Here is an 18,284-nt window from a genome sequence, read left to right on the forward strand (position 1 = left end):
TGTGTCTGTGTCTGTCTGTGTGTGTGTGTGTGCCTGTGTGTGCCGGTGCGCGCGCGCCGAGGAGGTGGTTGCCGCGCCGGCGGGGGGGGGGGTAGTGCGCGTGTGCGCGCACGGGGGAGCGCGCGCGGGACGAGGAGGACTGCGGGGGGGACGACACGGTCACCCCCATAGGCTGAAGGGAGCGGGGGGGCCCCCCCCCGACGCGCGGCGCCCAGGGGCGCATGCGCGGTTGGGCTGTTGCTTCTCTCCCCCCCCGCCAGTTCCCAAGCCCGCTCCCGCCCTTCACCTCAGGCTGCGGCGGGGCCGGAGGGGAGCGCGGAGCGCAGGTGAGACGCGGAGGGGGAGTGGGGGACGCTGCGCATGCGCGGGGGGGCCGGCGCCCCGCGGGGCTCAGGTGAGGCGGCGCGCGCGGAGGCCGGTTGCGCGGCGGGGAGGCGGGGGAGGGCGCCGGCTCCCCTCAGCGGGGCCGACCGTTACTCCGCTGAGGTAATTAGAGAGGCTGCCCTAATTGCAGTCAGCTGAGCCGGGCAAGCTGTGGCGAGCGCTCCGCCGCGCTGTGGCTAACCCCGGCCCACGCCTTGCCTCGCTCCGCGGGCATCTCCGTCGCTCCGATAAAGGCCCCTTTGGTCGCAGCCTCCTGCCGCCGGCAACCGGGGGAATAATGGCCGCTGAACGGGAGCCGAGCCTCGGGGCTCCCGGTCCTCACGGATAAGTGGAGGTAATGCTTCACACAGCGGCTGCCGTGAGGGAGCGGCTGCGGCCTCGGCATGGGAGGCGCCTTGAAGGGGCCGTGTGTCGTGTAGGGTGACAGAGCTGCCCCTCAGGAGCCAGGTAAGACCTTAAAAAAGGCCTCTTTAGTGAGGCCCTATCTGATTTACAGTAGCCAGAGGAGTCGGTCCTTCTGTTATTATGCCAAACCCCAGCTCCCGCTTGTTCAAACCTTCCTCTCCCCTTAAAATACTAATAACTACTTAACTCTGGCCTGTGGTTTCTTGATTACACCCACCTGCAGGGCCCAGGCCTGATGTATGAGGGAAGTGTGACTTGAAGTAAAAAAATCTATTTTGCTGGTAGAGCTCCCTGTTCGTGGCAGGTATGGGGCTCATAAAAGGATGTGGGGAGGGTCGGAGCTGCTGCTTTCCAGGCTGGCACAGCGTTTCACAGTGGTACCACTTCTCCCAGGAAGCTGCGAAGCCTACTCCATAGCCAGGAAAACCACTGCTGAGCACTGTGTAGGAGGAAAGAGCACTGCTGTGGTTTAGGCTTGGCGGTGGTAAAAGAATTAGCGAGAGTAGCAGAAACAGGAAAAGGGGGAAGGGCACTAGCCCCTTTGGTAGTGTTAGCTGCTTTCCAGGGACTTCAGGAATCTCTTGTGTCCTGTAGCTTTGGCTCCCTCTTGTCTGCTCTCAAACTTGTGTTTGTGCTGTAGTCCCCTTTTTAAAGCCTTTAGTCTGCAATCCCTTCTCTACCTGTGGTTTGTTTCCTCATCTGCTTTGTTTGCTGCATATGCCCACCCCCCCCAACAGTGTAGGGCACTTGATTTGAGGTTCTGCAAAAAATCTATACACCCTCACTCCCCTGAAATGTAATATTACATGCCAGTGTATTTGACCTGCTCTCGATTATTGAACATAAAACCCAGATTTGAGCTCCCTGTAAAGAGCAGGGATTGGGGCTTTCAGAGTCAAAGTTCAGGATCAAATAAAAGGGGCAGGGTAGGCTGGGGAAGCCCCATGGTGGGATCAGAACAATGTTGCCAGTTTTCTTCTTTGCCCCAGCAACCCCTGCTGTGGGAGCATGGGAAAGGAGCAGAGCATGGTGCACTTTACTCTGACCAGCCCCATGGGAGCTGTTACCAGCTGGCCCAGTTCAGGGCAGGCCCCAGGCTGTTCTGATCTCTGCTGGGACCTGTGTATTGCTGAAGAGGGAAGAGGTAGCCAGGGGAGACCCTGGGCTTTGAGAGCATGGGCACTGCTCCATCTCAGCCCAACACCCCTGTGCAATGCAGCTTCTTGAGAAAAATAAGAGGATGTCAGGGGATGTGGTGCTGCTGTTGGTTAACTGTGTGCATGTGAAGGATGCCATGTAGAATTTCCTGCTTTGAAAAGGGCAGGAAGAAAAATGTTGGGGGCCTTTTTCTTGGAAGGTGAATGAACAAGGCAGCAGTGACAGAGCCCCACTTCCAAATGTGGGATTTCAGCAGAGGGACAGCTGAGGGATGTTAGAAAACAGTGGGTGCTCTTGTCCAAAGAAGTACAGATGAGGGCTAAAGCCATCAACTATTTCAACACCCACAAAGGCAAAGCCACTTGCTGGTGTCCATCCATGGGACAACAGTACGCCAGGGCCTTGATGGTCTCTCTCTCCAGCATGTGAGGAGAGCGTTTGGTCTTCGAGGCTGTTTTGCTGTTCCCTCTTCTCTGATGCAGTCTCTGGTTTTCTAACCTGGCTTCTGTATCCTGAGCCTGCAGTGTGAGGTCCCCTCATGTTGAAATGGCTACTGGAGGATTGCAGGGGCCTTTTCTGACAAAGGTGCTCTGCATCCTCAGCTTCAGGTGATGTCAGTGAGGGTTATTTCACTCCCCCCAAATAAGAAATATGCAGAGATTAAAAGGAAGTGCCAAGTCCCTCTTTCTCACTGGGCACCATGACTCTGCAGAGGGAGAGTTTAAAAAAAAAAAACAAAAACGGGGACCAAGTGCAAATATTCTTGGACTCTGAAGGGCTTCTAACATGATGAAACCAAAGCACTTGTCCTCATGGCCCTGCTTGTGTCCCATCAGCATCAGTGGTGGCCTAGGGAAGAGACAGCTGCAGAGAGCAACTCTTCCTAGCCTCACTGCATGGTTTGGCTCCTCAATGCCCAGGGCACCCTGCAGTTGCTTTCTTCCCTGGGTGTTTGGCTAATGGAGGGTGACAGCTCCCAGGGAGGGGTCCAGCTGAGAGGTTGGCTGTGGCACTCAGCCCTGTTCCCACAAGGAAGCCTGTTTCAGCTATTTACATCCCTCTCTTTGATCTAGCTTATGACATGAAAAGACATGTCAGCCAGGTAAAGGGAAACAAACAAAATGCAGCAACAGCCCCACATCTCTGCTTGCACATGATCTGCTCCCTAGCACACACCTGCCTTACAGCCACAGATCCTTATCAGCCCTCTGATTTCCTTGCTGTCATCTCTGCTTTCCCTGCACACTGGTGTGCAACTTTCTGCATCTTGTTCACTGCTCAGTAAGATGCTGTGGCTCCCTTGCCCCCTCTCTGTAGCATTTCCCTTTTCTCTAGGGTACAACCAGTGTGGGAAATGCCTTTGCATGTCCTCCTCATTGCATGCAGTGCCAGGGACAGGTGATACAGATCTTTGTTTCCTCCCTAAACTGCTGCAGTGTTTCAGCAAGAAGCTGTTTGCAGCTCACTCCAGAAGTAGCAGTAGTACAGTGACATTGTCCCTCCCTGGAAACCAGATCTTTTTTCTGCTAAGCAGCTTAGGACCTTTCAGGGTGAAAAGTACAATAAAAGTATGAGAATTTGCTGGGCCCAGGGCTGCAGACACAGCAGAACAGTGTTTCCCACCTGTGTTTTTTCTAAAGGACTAGATGTTCTGGACTTGCTGAGAAAGCAAACTTAACTAGTAAGAGTATTGTTGAGATGCAGCAAGCTCTGCGGTGGGGATAACCACTAGCACAAACTGCAGAAGAGTGTGGGAAGGAGAAAATCAGAGGTGAACTCCTACTTTTATCAGCTGTTAATTTTCCTGTGGCATGGGCAGGCTTTTTGGGTTTGCAAAGCTGGGTGTTCCTGGGCAGTCCCCGAGCCATCTGCTCTGTTTATTTTATATAAACCGTATAGGCTGGAATCATTTAGTAAGGGAGATGTCTGCCCAGTCTAGGGCCTGCAGACCCACGCGAGCTGTGCTTCTGTGAGATGGGGCCTAGTTTACAAGGGTTCTTGGCTTTATCCAGGCAGCAGTGGCTCTCTGCTGCATCCAGACTCCTGCTGTGATGATTTCTTGGGAAACCCGGCAGCCAGCAAATCAGCCCTTCTAGCCCCCTTTCTTTCCAAAGCCAAGAGGGAGATGGGCTGCCTTCCTGCTGGTCCTACCTGCCTCCTCCCATGGTGAGAGGTGGCTCTTGGTGGCTTGTTGGTTCTGGTGACAGGGCTGGCACTAAGCAGGGCCAAGTGGAACCAGTACTAGCCCTTCTCTGCATGCTTGGTGTTTTGCTGAGGCCTCCACATCACAACAGTTCTGTTTTGGGAACAGCCTGAACTGGGCATGACTTGAAACTTGTGAGAGTGCAGTTGCAATTGGGACTCTCTCTCCTTCCCCAAGGGAGGAAGGCCCTTGGAGCTAGGTGCTGCTCAAAGACCTGCAAAGCACAGGCCCTGCCCCACTAGGAAAACAGGCCAAGGGTGAGAAGAGAAAGTGAGGCATGGACAGGGTGCTGACACCTTGCTGACCTGGTCTGCAACCCAACCAGTTGATTCTCAGATTAATGCCTTATCTTTTAGGTATCCTGCTATGTCCTGCAGGATTCAGGATCCTCTCAAGCAATGGGAAAGGAAGCAAGAGGAATACAAAGGATTTTTCCTGCTAGCTCTTGTCGCAGGAAGCCCTGCACTGTCTGAAGGAACCACCACCAAGTGCAGAGGCACTGGGCTTTGAGACTATATCAGAGCAAAGTAAAAGTTCAAGCAGAGGAAATTCCTCTTCCCGTTCTCCCTTCTCATTTACTAGTTCAGTGTAAGGCCACAATTAAAGATTAACTGCCTTCAAATAATACAGCAGAGCTAACACCCACCAGCATCTCCTTGTGCCCAAGATTAGACCTTCAGAGCAGCAGGGTACAGGCAGAGCTGACATGCAATAAACACCTGAGAAGCAGAACCACAGACTGAGGTACCTGCAGGGGGTAATAGTAGCTTTAACTCTGCCCTTCTGAAAAGATGCACTCAGCCCTCCCTGACAAGTGTTTCAATGCTGCAGTGCAAGCACCTGGGTGCTGAGGGGCAGCTCTTCAGGGACCCAGCATGGCCATGTGGTTTCAGCATGGGTTTACAGGGCCTTGTGCATTAAGGGCTTGAACTCAGCCTGGGCAGGGCAGCAGTAACAGCCTTTTATAATACAGAAAAGCCTGGCAGATCCATGTGTGGGTTATTAACTTTCTTTGGGGTACTGGGAGCAGGGTGGTAACATGACTGTATTATCAGAGCCATCAGCCTCTGCATAAAAATCATGCCACAAAAAAAAAAATATAATAAAAAGTTCTCTTTGGGGAGCCTTGGTTTTGTGCCTTTTTTTTTTTTTTAAATAAAGTAAAATACAGATTGCAGTTGGATAAGAGCAGGATGGGAGTGAGGGAAACTCACAGAATTGGGCTTTTACTCTTTGTTTAATCAGCTTTGGTCTTATGCTGTAATCTCAGGTGGTCTCCCCAACAGAGTGCCTACGTAAGAGAAGTTCTAAAGTTTGTGCTGGGGTTAATTGTTAAATGGAAACAACATGACAGCAGGCTGTTAGAGACATTTCTGTTCCTCCATTAAAGAGCACCTCAGATTGGCATCAACCCGTACCAAAGCAGTGCAGGTAGGGTCCATGTACTTTGGCTGGTTAGGAACAAACTGGTTTAACTAGAGCTCTTTCCATTCAACACTCAATCTTCCAGCTTAGCTTTTTGTGTAGAAACTTCCCTCTGGGTTTGAAAAACACCCATGGAAAGCTGTGCTTGGGAGGAAGATGCTATAAGTAACAGAGAAACAGAGCTGTATTTACCAGCTTTGCAGAAGGGGCACTGCAAGACTTATACCCATGAAAGTCATGTTTGAATTAATGTCTCTAGGATAGACTCACCTTGTTCAGGCTTAACCCCTGCTTCCTTCCTGTTCTTGCCTCTGTTGAATATTTTTAACCTACTGCTTCAGAGGCATCCTGCACACGCTCTTTCCTAGCCTCCTCCTGCCCTTCCTGCCTTGCTGCCCTTACCAGCATGGGGGACACAAACATGTCTTGCAACTGGCATCTTCCACTGACTCCATCTTCTGCACTACCCTCCTGCAGCTCAGTCTGGGACACAGTTTCCCATGCTCATGCACAGCTGTGGCTTGTCAGAGATAAGGATAACTCACTGCAGGTTTCTGACTCAGTCCAGATCAGCATCATGTGCAGATCCAGTGTGGGCAACCCCAAATGCTGTTTTTACAGCAGCATTGAGCTCAGCCTCTCTAGTTCCTCTCCTTTCTGCGGATGCGTTCAGCAAGAACTGGATGCCTGCTCCACCAGCTCCTTTCCCCATAGGTTTGTTTCTTTACTGCTTTCTGGGGGGGGGGGGGCGGGGGGAGTGAACCAGGCATGGCTGTGCATGAGCATGTGGTTAAAAGAAGTATCCACCATATTTTTTCCAAAGACATCAGATGCTTTACTTTCTCTGGAAGTTTGTTCTGCATCCCCCAGCTAGAGCACACTTTATGTCCCCTGTCACTCACCCTGATACTTCTCTACCTGTGGGAGTCCTGTCCTGCTTCATCAAGTAGAAAACCAAAGCACAAAGCACCGAGTCACCCCTAAGTAAACCTGACCTACCCCTCAGAGTTACACTAATGTAAGTCAGGACTTGCTGGACTGAAGTCAGCTCAGTTCTGCTGATGGAAAATAAGCATATGAGAAATATCTCAGCCCCCAGGGTTGCCTAGTGCCAGGCAAGGAATAATTAAACCAGATTTGTCCCTGAGAATGCTCGCAATCTCCCAGCCCAGCTAAGCTCCAAATAATGTCCTGACTTGGGACATTATTTCCTACCCCCTTCCACAAGTGCTTTCTCCCCCCGCACACCCCGCCACATCCTCTGTGTTTCAGGACAGAGGCATTTTCTGCTAGATCCACTTGGATATAAACAGCACAAAGGAAGTAATAAGGAAACTCCTCCCTATCCCTTGCTCTAACCACTTCAGACATGCTGCCAGCTTGCTGCAGGGTACAAATTATCACAAACTTGGGGAGCTGCCTTACCTGGAGAGGCTTCAGCACTGGCGCATCAGCAGCTATCAGGGAGCAGATGCCCATTTCAATGCAACAGCCATACTGCAAATTACAAGTGCTCCAGAGTGCCTGTCCATGTGGTTGCTTACGGTCTCCACAAGTCAGGTAGGCTGGTTATCTATTAAATAGGGAGAAAGCGTGTGCAAGAGAGAGAGGGTGAACACACAGAGGAAATCAGGCAGTTTCCTGTTTGTTTATCATGAACAAAAGCTTGTTTGGCTGGTCTGAATGTTGCTAGTGGCCTGGCCCAGCTGCTGCGGGTGGTGCAGAGCTGAGCTCTTCCACTAGCATGAAAGGAACAAGAAACAAGGCAGAGTCTTCCAGGAAAAAACAAAACAAACCCAAACCTCTCTGGAGGTTTGCAGGCAAGGCAGAGCAGTGGGCAGGGAGATTTCACCTTGGCTTGTAAGGCTCTGATGTGTGAAGGTGGCAACCAGCTGCTGCTGTTTGGTCTCAAGAGGGAGGTGTGTTCTGGTAGCAGAGGGCTGCAGTCCCCCTCATAAAGGCCCCTTTAGTCACCCCAGCAGGTCTCATGTTGCCTGATTCTAGCAGACCTTTGCCCAAAACTCGGTCCCTGTAGTTTAGGTTTTGGGCTGTATTCAGAGAAATACAAGTGACAAGTCTGTGCTGCCATTACTCTAATTGCTCTGGGGCCACAAAACTACAGGGCTTCTGATGAAAAGACTGCTAAGCTTTTACCAATACTAGGCCCTCCAGTATGAATTCATCATACTAACGTTCTGAACCCAAAGACTCAGTGCTGTTTTCTAATGTCAAGCTAAAGCAACTTGCACCTCTGAAGTCATGCCTAGACATTTCTGTTGTTCCTGCCCACCCTGAATTAGTAACAAACTAGGGACGGCCTTGGGTGGGTGGGAAAGGGAAAGGAGGAATGCTCCCTGGCAAGGAGACATGCTGCAAAGCCAAGCCACCCCGGGACCAGGGTTAGAAAGGGAGACAGGCATTTGCACATTTCAGTGTTATACCTTAGGCTACAGGAGTTAAAACCTGGAGCTGGAGATGCTCAGCAGAGTGAAGTGGGCATGAGAGGTTTACCAGGACAGCCTGGCACAGGGACTAAACCCTTGTACCTGCCTGCCTGAGTGGTACTGCCTGTCAGACAGCTCTCTTGCCAGCTTGTGCTTTTTCTTCCTCACCGGGAGACTGTGCTATTGTGTTTGCCCTTGTCCACATCTACTCCTTGCGTCCTCTGCCCAGGGCAGGGTGACCTCCCGGCTCACCTGTCCCCACGGTAGGCTGAGGGACACCCTTTGGTCCCCGCTACCCTTTCCTGTGCAGAGATCAGAATTGCTGCTGCCATCTGGTGGGAGAGCAGCCTGGCTGCCGGCCTCTGCCGCTCCTCAGTTTGCATTCATCTTGCCTTCTGAAAAAGGTGACCTCTTCGCAAGCGTCCTTCCTGGCTAACGCGGTCTGTCATGGTTAGCAGCAAAGCTACAGCCTCCGTCACTCATCCGCAAAGCACCCCTGGCCCCAAGACTCTGGTGTTAAATGTAACGATTTGTTGGAAAAATGGAAAGATCCAGGAGTACCCTGTGTGATGCTGGTGTGAGTCAGCTCTGGGGAGAGCCTGACAGAAGGGCATTTAATTCCAGCTAGCCAACATCCAGGCAGAGCCTTTCTCCAAGTAAATTTTTGGGCCATTTTAGCTGGGTTGCTTAAGGAAATGAGTGCTTTCTCCAGCCCAGTAACACATCCAACCTTGCTGGGGAAGCACTGGCTTTATGCAATCATGCTGTCCTTCCTCCAGAGAAAACCAATTTCAACAGGGGGATTAAAAGTCATGGAATATACTAAATTCAAAGTGTTTTGTGCAAATAGGTGGCAAAAATGAAGAAAAAATTGACCACACAAAGTATTCCCCCCCCCAAGCAAAACTTTTAGCATGGCTGCAATCCCTAATAAGCAGCAGAAAAGCCACACAACAGAGAACTGGTATAATTGCCCAATGCAGGAAATTCTTCAGTCAGTCAGACTTGTGCCATGCATTTCAGACAGTGGGAATCCAGGCATGACAGCCAGACCACGCGCCCACTGGCTTTTCTGTTCACAGAAACAAACCTGAAGTTTCTCCACCTCCCTTCAAGTGGCATCACCTGGCTGCCTCCCACCTGCGATCACAGCTTACCTTGAGCTGAAGTGTCTTACCCAAAAAGACATGGCACATGGTGGTCACAGAGTACTATGTCACAGACAGTGGTTGCTCCTGCAGGTATGGTCACAAGACAGCCCCTCTCTTGCTCTCTCTAAGGATGAGGCAAAGGGGAGAGATCTGCTGTTTCTGGAGCATCTCCAACACCTTTGTATGCATGAGAATTGCAAAGAGCAGGCAGCCTTTGCAATAGCTCTGTCCTGCAGCTGCGAGCCAGCCCCTCTTAGGCCAGCAGAGCAGCAGGTGACAGTTGCAGGATGCCTGGCTGATCAAGTGGTTTACGCAGGCTTGCTGGGAGGGCAGATCAGAATGTGCACAACAAAACTCCTTTCTCTGCCCTCAGTACAAAGCCACATGCCTTGACCCTCTCTCTTGTTTCGCCACCCCAGGCTGTGCTCCACTTTCACGAGCAAGTTTTTGTTACTGGATTATTAAGAGGAGTAAGGTTAGAAATGCCAGAAAGGGTGGGGATGCCTTGTTTGTTTGAGCAGCGAGGGCGGCCTGCCTTCACATTACCCAAGCCCAAAGTTCTTTCTGTTGCCCCGACAAGTAGAGCACTGAGAGCAAGTGCTCACACCCTGCTGACACCTCCCGAACACTGTGAGGGAAGGGAGTTCAGCCTTCGACTCTCTTCATTCGGTCCACCCTTGGCCAGGAATGCCAGGCAGGCCAATCCTTGACTACACATTCTCAACTCTGTTTTGTTTTTACATTAAGGAGTCTCCCAGCACCTGAGAAGTTTGGCAGAGGATGCCAGGCAGCGCTCGCTCGCTGCTGCGTAGCTCTCAGAGCAACATCCATCCAGCAAGCAGAAGGCTGTTTCCTCACCCAGTATCCCTGTGCAGCCCACACAAAACCACATCCTGATTTTAGGGTCACCATTCCCATCTGGAGCCAGATGGTTGGATGGTCCACATGGTTTACAAGGCTGAAGAGCAGCTATAAACACAGTATAAACAAGGGGTTCAGCTAGCACACATCAAGACAGCTACAGGTTCAAGAACAGCTTTGAAGTCTGATGAGTTCATGGCAGCTTTAGGCATTAAGTGAGGCAGAGCAAGGGTAAAGGAGCAGTTAACAGCCAGGGAACATTTGTAAAAAGAATTACACCCAAAAGCAAAGGAAATGATGATTAATCAGACCCAGGGGCCACCATTAGAGCCTCACACACCTCCTCCAGGGAGGCTAACAGCAAAAGCAGCAGGAAACACTCCATACTCCACCAAAAATGCAGAACTGGAGGCAGAGGTAATGCAGAGCCACAGAAGCTGAGAAGGGATTTCATACACACTGTTTTGAGCCCAACACCTGGTCATGAAACTAATGGACAGAAATGCAGGAAACGCTAAGGGGGCTTTAAAAGGAGCCTTGGGAGAAAAGTGGAAGCTTCCTTAGAAGTGTCTGAAGCGGTAAACCGGAAGAATAAAGAACAAGAGCACTGGAGGTGGAAGATGTCTGGAAGTTATTTGGGAGTTACAGACCTGACTGCTCAGCTGCTTAAAATATTTTGCAAGCTCAGGCACCTCATCACTGCAAGAGTGTACCCTGCCCAGCAGAAAAAGCAGGCAAGCCTTTCCATTTCGCCAGAGACAAGGGCAACAACTCCAAGTGGCTGTACGATGACAAATTGAGCCCACCATTCACAGAAGCTTTCCTGAGGGTTCAACATCCTCAAGGTAGCGATGACAGCCACCTAGGACTACATTGCCGAGGGATAACAGACTGTACAAGCACCCTATTTGCAGGATGGGGGCAATGGTGTGCCAGGATAGTACCATGCCTTCTGACAGCTGCTGACAGGTTTGTGGCTCACTGTAGGCTGTATCTGGCACAATACACCCCCGTTTTCTTTCCAATAGCACAGTGTTGCATCAAAAGAGCACCCTGGAAAATGTAGGTATGTGTAGTAAACAGCCTGAACTGCACAGGGAAAGCAGTTAAAAACTCTTGCGATAACCTCAAGATACTCTAAGCCTTACCTTGTTGCAGGAATTCAGCCTAAGAATCATGTTTCAAGCTTTAAGTCATCAGGAGCAAGGCCTATTTGCCTGTGCTAAGTGACTTTTATCCAAATAATCTAGCACAAGCATGAGGTGTCTTGCTCCACTGACCCAACCTTCATTCTTCTGAGCTATCAAAAAAAAAACCCCCAAAAACAACCCCACACTACTACACTTGGGACCGTGACATTTATTGAAGTCTGGTTATACAATCTCAAACCCATCACATCCTCCTCACAATTCAGGTTCCCTAAATAAAAAGAGCATTGATGTAACAGAGAATTCTGCCCACCTCTGACTGCCTGAGCCACGGAGCACCGTCATCCCCTCTTTGTCCCACATGCCATCTGCAATAGGCCAACCGCCACTTTTACTGACCTTGGTGAAAGAACCAACAACGCCGCACAACAGGGCAAGCGGCAGCAGACCAGTGTGTGGCGGCGGGGGGAGAAGTGGAAATGTCCCATTGCTGGCATGTACATGAGAAGTATTTCCTGCAGAGGAAGTATCTTCTCCTTCCATGCTTGAAATCTATCTACTACATGAAGTGAATCTCTGCTATTCTCACCCCCAGCCACAATCCACTCGACCTGTGCCTCCAGCTAAAAAAGACTGGCTTGACCAAAGAGCGAGCCCCAAGCGTCCCTGTTTCATAGTCCAGGACCTGCAAGTCTGGAACAACCCTGGCTCAGCCAGCCTAAAGGCACTGAAGCATCGCTGTGAAACCTGATTGATACAGTACTCATGTGGTCAGGGAGTCACCTGGGCTACTTGTTCATCCCAGGAGTGAACAGATGTAAACTCTGCTCCTATTGCTCAAACTGCCTGGAAAGGGGCAATTCTCAAACCTAGCTTAATGGTCAGTGGAGCCACTGCTCTGACCGTACATGGGAGGAATGCAGGTTTGTTGTCAAGAGCGTTCAGTTTTATTTGATTAAGAATTCAAAATGGGTTGAATTTTAATTTCCTCTGCTTTTACCAATGAGGAAATTGCAAAGATTCTTTTGGAAAGGGCTGATCTGGTAGGTGGAGGTGACCAGGCTAGCTATGGCTGCAGAGCCAGGTTCACTGCGGCAGCTGGAGGAGCACAGACTGTCCAGAGGGCAGATAGGTGATGTTGCGGGACCGCGAGAGCTGGTATGCAATGTCTTCAGCTGCCTCCAGCTTGCGCAGCTCAATCAAGCCATCACCTGCGGTGGCCAGCGAGTTAGCAATCAGCTCGGCTGCTTTTGAGTCTCCTTCAGCAGAGATGACAGCTGCTTTCTTCTGCTGCTCAGCCTGAAAGTAAACAGATGAGAAGAGAACAGAGAAAATGAGCAAAAGAGAAGGAAGATGCTATTGCCTTGTTTAGAATTTAAATTCCCACTTCACCACCCTACTATTCTTTTCCCCAGTAGGGGAGCTAAGATAGGTGATTTTATTTTAAAGCTACATTCTGTTAAACCGTTTTTCTGCCTACTGTGGAAAAAAGGTTGAAAAATCATCTTGCAATTGTTTTATCAGTCTTAACCTCGTGAAACATTAACCCACCTAAGGGCATTCCTGGTGGAAAATTGTCTATGAAAGATTCGAGAACTTCGGTGGAGTCAAAACCAAGTCAGATAAACACTTCTACTGTTTAATCATCCTGGCTGATTACATGCATCTTACTGCATCCACTGGATTAATTCTGGGTGTAGTTGCAGGTTCTTGCAGTCTCAGCAGGCATGCGTTCTCAGCTGTACTAGGGTACTTTAACATGAAACTGTTTCTGTGGATGCTCCCTGAGATCCTGGGTTGATCAGAGATTACGTGGTCTTGCATGCAGCCAGTAACACTCCTAGGACACAGGCCCCCGTGCCCATGATGTCAAACATCATGGAAAGCTTCGGCCACCCTCTCAAAATTCACAAACAGCAGGATCACTTGGGTTGCAAAGCTCAACCTCGAACCCCATTTCTAAATGGCACTTCCTCCTGAGTTCCATGTCCTCCCTCGTCCATGCAGACATTTCTGTTCAGCACTCCAGTAAGACCGTGATGTGGTAATAGAAGAAAAAAGGACCCCAAAACCCAGCAAAACCAACCTTAGGCTTTATCTATCCAACAGTCATGTGCCAGAGCCGAGAACCGTATCAGCATTATGACCCTAAGTGACTGCGTCACTCAATCTGCCCAGTCTCCTGGACAGCTGAGCGAGATGTTCACTGCGAGCTAGAGTGGGAAGGAGATACCAGGAACCGTTTCGAAGTTTCTCAGAAGGACAAGGTACCTTTTCCACAATGAATCTGGCTCTCTCTGCTTCTTGCTGGGCCACTTGCTTCATTTCCACCGCCTCTGTGAACTCCTTGCCAAAGGTCAGATGGGTCTGCAGGGCACAAATCAAGCAAAGTCCACAATGCTGACAGTTTACAGCAGCACTGCTGTGACCCACACAGCTCTCAGGGAGGAGGCAGCCTGCCCGTATCAGTGAAACTGAGTGGAAATGGAAAGCCAGTATCCCTAAAAGAACAGAAACTGGGACAACCGGGCCTCTGCATCCAGTTTTGAACTCTCAAGGGAGACGCCACAAGCACAGCTCCAGTCCATCAGACCAGTAACACCAGTACCTTCAGAGACACACCACGCTCCCCTGCCACCACCGCCTGCTTGAGCACCTGGCAGAGGGAGCCTGCTCGCTCAGTGCTCCCCTCCAAGGCAGTGAAGCCTGCTGTCTGCCAAGCCATCCTACACCCTTCACGCTCCCATACGCACTGGTGTGCTCAGCCTGGGCTGTTTGGACAGCTGCTGGCTCCTGAGATGGGACAGGGGAAAGGTGAATTTCCTTCATTAGTGTGCTCAGGAGAAAGCACTGGAAACAAAATCACCTTCCTGCAAAAATTTTCTAAATGTCCCTTTCCTCTAAGCAGGCTTTCCAGGGAAGTCCCAGAAGAGAGAGGGAGAGGTGCACATATAAGCCAGATTACAACACATTTAATTTACAAAGGTTATAGGGAGATAGTAGGGGGAGGAAGGAGAGCTCCCTCCTTGAATAGTATTAGAAGAAAACACAGCCAGGAGAAAACCTAATACTTTGTAGAAAAAAGATGCTATCAAAAGTGGATATTTTCACTACCTCCTCATGCCTAGCACTTTCTCCCTGTGTCTCAGGGTGCTTGTGGAACAGTTGCCTTCTCTAAAGCAATATGCAGCCCGATCCATCACCCACACAAGCATTTGCTCTTCATTTTAACTACAAAAGCCCCACAACAGTGAAGTCTGTCAATCAGCCAGCGCAGCAGAGCCTTCAAGGGCTTGCTAAAGGTCACAGAAGGCCAGCAACAAAACCAGAGGTACTGACTCGAGCAGTAACTACTACATACCGTGCAACTGCAAACAGACAAACATAGTCCACACATCCAAACTTCCAGCCCACCCTTCTCTGGCCATCCACTGAGTCTCTTCTCCACTGTTCATGTTTGGGCACACCCCAGAAAGAAAAACTGAAAATAGAGAACTCTTACCAAGGACACGTCATCCAGAATGAGCCCGAAGGTTGCTGCTCTCTCCGTGAGGTCTTCACTCACTTGCCTCGAGACCAGCTCTCTCTGAGTGATTAATTCTCCAGCATCAAAGCGAGCCTGAAATCAGGATGGACAACAGTGAGAAGAAAGCTCCCAGAAGTGATAGATTCTCCACACCCAGCCTGTCTTTGCACCCATGAGCCCCAGAGTTAATCCAATTCTTCTCCCAAAACTAGCAAACACTGAGCTGCCCAGGCATTTAAAGTAAGAGAAAGACTGAATGACTGGGAATTTAAGTGCAAGCTGGAAGGGAGATTGTCTGGTTGAGCACATAACATAAGAGCTCATAAGCTGGGCTAAAGTTGTTTAGTAATTGTTTAGCAGTCCCCTGGGGATGCTTCCAAAACCAGAGGTCTTCAGTAAGCTGAAATCTAAGATTACATGAGAAGTGAAAATCCCAGTCTCTTGCCTGAGACTCCCAGCCTGAAGAGCAGAGCTAAGAGCTGAGAGCAGGTAATGAAGAAACCTCTTTCTCTCTAGAGATCATCCAACGTGAATCAAGTCAGGCCAAGCAGTCATAATGACTAAGAAACAGACAATTAGCATAGCTACAATTAGCTTTTCTGGATGGCCCAGGAGAGCCTTGGGGCTGTAAAGAGAAGCCTTATTCTGGAACATGACATATTCCATGCTCCAGCACATCTCACTGCTAAAAAGAGGAAAAACCCAGCAGCTGTCACGCTGTCCTTACCACAACAGACTTGAGGATTTCGGTTGTGATTGAGGGCAGGACACGTTCATCGTAGTCCTCTCCAATACTGGTGAAAATCCGTGGTAACTGGGCAGTCACTGGTCTAAACAGGATACGCAATGTGATGTTCACATTCTGTAGATCTGTAGGAAGACAGTCACCAGTTTAATGGCAAACCACAGGGACCAGAGACATCCTGAAGCTGTCCTCTGCACGGCAAATAAATGAGAAAGAATAAACATTCAGAATTCTTTTTGCCAGCAAAGACAAGTTATTTTTACTATCCCTTCCACCTTGGGATCCAAATCCTCCTTACAGATAAGATTTAAGCTTCTATTTGTTTGCAATGCAGGGAATTACATGCCCTACTGTAAAGACAGATTCGTTATGTTTAAAGGGATGACTTACAGGATGGAAGGAACGGTCCTTTAATCTGTTCTGTAACTAAAAAGACAAGATCAAACCATTCCTGACTGTGCCAAACTGGACTCGGGACATGTGGGATCTCCATGTCCAGAAGAATAAAAAAAAACCAAAAAAACCCCATCAGAGCATCTGGTTCTTTTATGGTTGCTGGGTCCAAACACTCACCTTTGCTGCCAGTGATCACAGGAATGTTACGGGGGCGAGAGCGGCAGTCGAAAATGATGGGTTTCTGTACCCAGGGGATGAGGAAGTGGGTACCTTCTCCTACCACTGTGTCCTGGACCCCACGGAACCGGTCAAAGATGACAGCTCTGTGACCCGCATCAACTAGAGAAGAAAACAGCATGTCAAGCGCAGTTTCCCTATTGCCGCCTGTTGTTCCTGCACACCACCAAAACCTCCATGGCAACGGTCTATCAGGGTTAGTTAAGACCTTTTGCTACAGACCAGTGAAATTAATTAGATTGCTGGGAGCAACAAAGCAAAAGAGAAGATGCAGCCATATTCCTGGTCCCCAGCCTGCTCACAAGGGCAGCAGCTAACGGACAGCTTTCTAGAGAAAGGCCCTTGCAATCCTCTTGCTTGCGCAACACACAAGGTATAAAATAGCCCAGCAAGATTTCACGTCTATTCTCCCCCAATGCCATTAGCAATAAAAGCACGCATCAGCCAAGATGCTGACATAAAAAAAAAGATACAAAGTGAACTGGAAGCGCTCAGCTTCTCCCACTCACCGTTGTAAAGAGCAGAATTGACAACTCCACCTGCGACAGCCAACCCCAGGCCAAGCTTCCCAATGCTTTCAAACACCTTCGCGGCCATTTCACACGTCCAGTTCCAGCCCCTTTAAAAAGTCCCTCCTGCAAAAACCCATCATCTTGTTAAAGATTAAGCAAGGCCAGGGGGTCCTGTGTGCAGCTGCCGACAGAACCAAGGATTAACCCCCCCCCCCCCCCAAAAAAACCAACCCCAAACTGCAGTGGCGGCATGCCCCCCAACAACTCCTTCTCTCCCCTCAACAGCCACCTCCACCCGCACACCTCACACTTCTCCTCCCCGCGGCTCTGAACCCGAAGCCCCGCAGCACCCCGCGTGGGTGGACACCCCCACCCCAGCACTCCCCACCTGCACCCACCCGACCCCCCACACCACCACGGCTGCCCCCACTCCGTCCCCGCTGCAGGCCAGGCCCGCCCCGGCCTCCCCTCTCCCCGCTCTCTCCTAGGCCTCTCGCCCCCAGGACACACGTCCCATGAGCCAAAGGCTCCGCTCCCGCCCGAAGGCCAAGGCCCCGGCCCCGGCCCCGGCCCCGGCCCCGGAACCCACCGGTCCCTCCCGCCCCGCTCCCCTCCCATCAGCGCCCCTGACCTCCACATGAATCCACGGCCACTCGCCTAGAGCGCGCCTGCGCGCCGCGCTAAAGACGTCCGCTCCTCATTGGCCCGCGCTTCACCCGCTGCATTCTGGGACTTGTAGTTCTACGTTATCCCGCCCGCAGCCGGGACGCTTACAACTCCCGGCGGGCCCCGCGGCGGCCCGCTCGTTGAGTAAGGACGCTTTCTATTGGCTGCGGCTTCCCGCTGCCTCGCAGTGCCTCTTGGGAGCTGTAGTCCCGGTGGAGGGGAAGCCACGTTGGGGCTGCGCTGGGGGGTCGGGGCCGGTGCAGAGGCTTGGGGGGCCCGGAGGTGCTGCCTGAACACCCGGGGAGTGTGGGCCAGCCTTGTGCCCACTCCTCGCTTGTCACGGGAGAAAACGGGCCTCGAACGGCCCTTTCCCGGTACCTGGGCAGAGGGGCAGCGGGGCCTGGGCGGGGGGTGGTGGTGGGGGGTGGTCGTGGGGATCCTGGCGGATGAATGGATTTTAGGGAAGCGGTGTTAATACCAAGGAGGGACCCCAGACGTCTGGGTACATCCCTGCCTGCCTGCCCCCGGACCAGGCAGACACCCGCCATGCGCTTTGTCCCCTTTGGCGTGAGAAACCAGACAGCCCCCCCCCCCCCCCCCCCCCCCCAGGGCAGCCCCTGTCCCGCTGCGGACAAAGACCCCTTATTCCCTCACCCTGAGCCTCCCCTTCGGCCCAGCAACCCCACGAGCAGAAGGGCCGGTGCCGCTAGAGGGAAGCAGCACTCTCCCATCGGCTCCAGGAATCCTGATTGAAAGGGAAAAAAGAGGGGGGGGGGGGAACAAAACCCTTCTGCCCAGGGAGACCCCCCCCAGAGGAGCCGCCTTCCCCCGAGGCAGCCCTGTCCTGTCCCCACCGTGGGACCCTCCCTGGTGGGTTTTCCCTCTGGTGTGACACCGCTGGGCACAAGGGACTGCATTACCCCCCCCCCCCCAGGCCACGTCCTCCCTGACAGCATCTCAGGATGAAAATGGTGCTGAACCCCCCTCCTTTAGGGGCCCAGCAGAGCCCAGGAGCAATCAGGG

At 51.4% G+C, this 18,284-nt stretch overlaps 1 protein-coding gene and 1 long non-coding RNA gene across 2 annotated transcripts; one reads left to right on the plus strand and one right to left on the minus strand.

The window, feature by feature from the left end:
- Positions 1-251: 251 nt before the first annotated feature.
- Positions 252-15,671, plus strand: LOC138685981 (uncharacterized). Its single transcript, XR_011325324.1, has 3 exons — positions 252-326; positions 9,102-9,260; positions 9,918-15,671. It is a non-coding gene; the product is annotated as an uncharacterized lncRNA (long non-coding RNA).
- Positions 11,371-17,337, minus strand: PHB1 (prohibitin 1). The gene is made up of 7 exons (XM_069786542.1): positions 17,227-17,337; positions 16,593-16,718; positions 16,024-16,185; positions 15,433-15,575; positions 14,682-14,798; positions 13,451-13,546; positions 11,371-12,478 (listed from the first exon to the last, which is right to left on the minus strand). Exons 2-7 carry the CDS (start codon positions 16,678-16,680, stop codon positions 12,266-12,268), a joined length of 819 nt encoding a protein of 272 aa, XP_069642643.1. The 5' UTR covers positions 16,681-16,718; positions 17,227-17,337; the 3' UTR covers positions 11,371-12,265.
- Between the last annotated feature and the right edge of the window lie 947 nt (positions 17,338-18,284).

The sequence above is a fragment of the Haliaeetus albicilla genome, chromosome 7 (genome assembly GCF_947461875.1).
Source record: "Haliaeetus albicilla chromosome 7, bHalAlb1.1, whole genome shotgun sequence".
Taxonomy (NCBI): Eukaryota; Metazoa; Chordata; class Aves; order Accipitriformes; family Accipitridae; genus Haliaeetus; species Haliaeetus albicilla.

Excerpts from the sequence above, each read along its gene's own strand:
- PHB1 (XM_069786542.1), bottom strand. The coding sequence starts at position 16,680 with ATGGCCGCGAAGGTGTTTGAAAGCATTGGGAAGCTTGGCCTGGGGTTG. Across the intron at positions 16,186-16,592 it reads CAATTCTGCTCTTTACAACG|TTGATGCGGGTCACAGAGCT; the intron begins GTGAGTGGGAGA and ends TTTCTTCTCTAG. Across the intron at positions 12,479-13,450 it reads CCAGATTCATTGTGGAAAAG|GCTGAGCAGCAGAAGAAAGC; the intron begins GTACCTTGTCCT and ends GTTTACTTTCAG.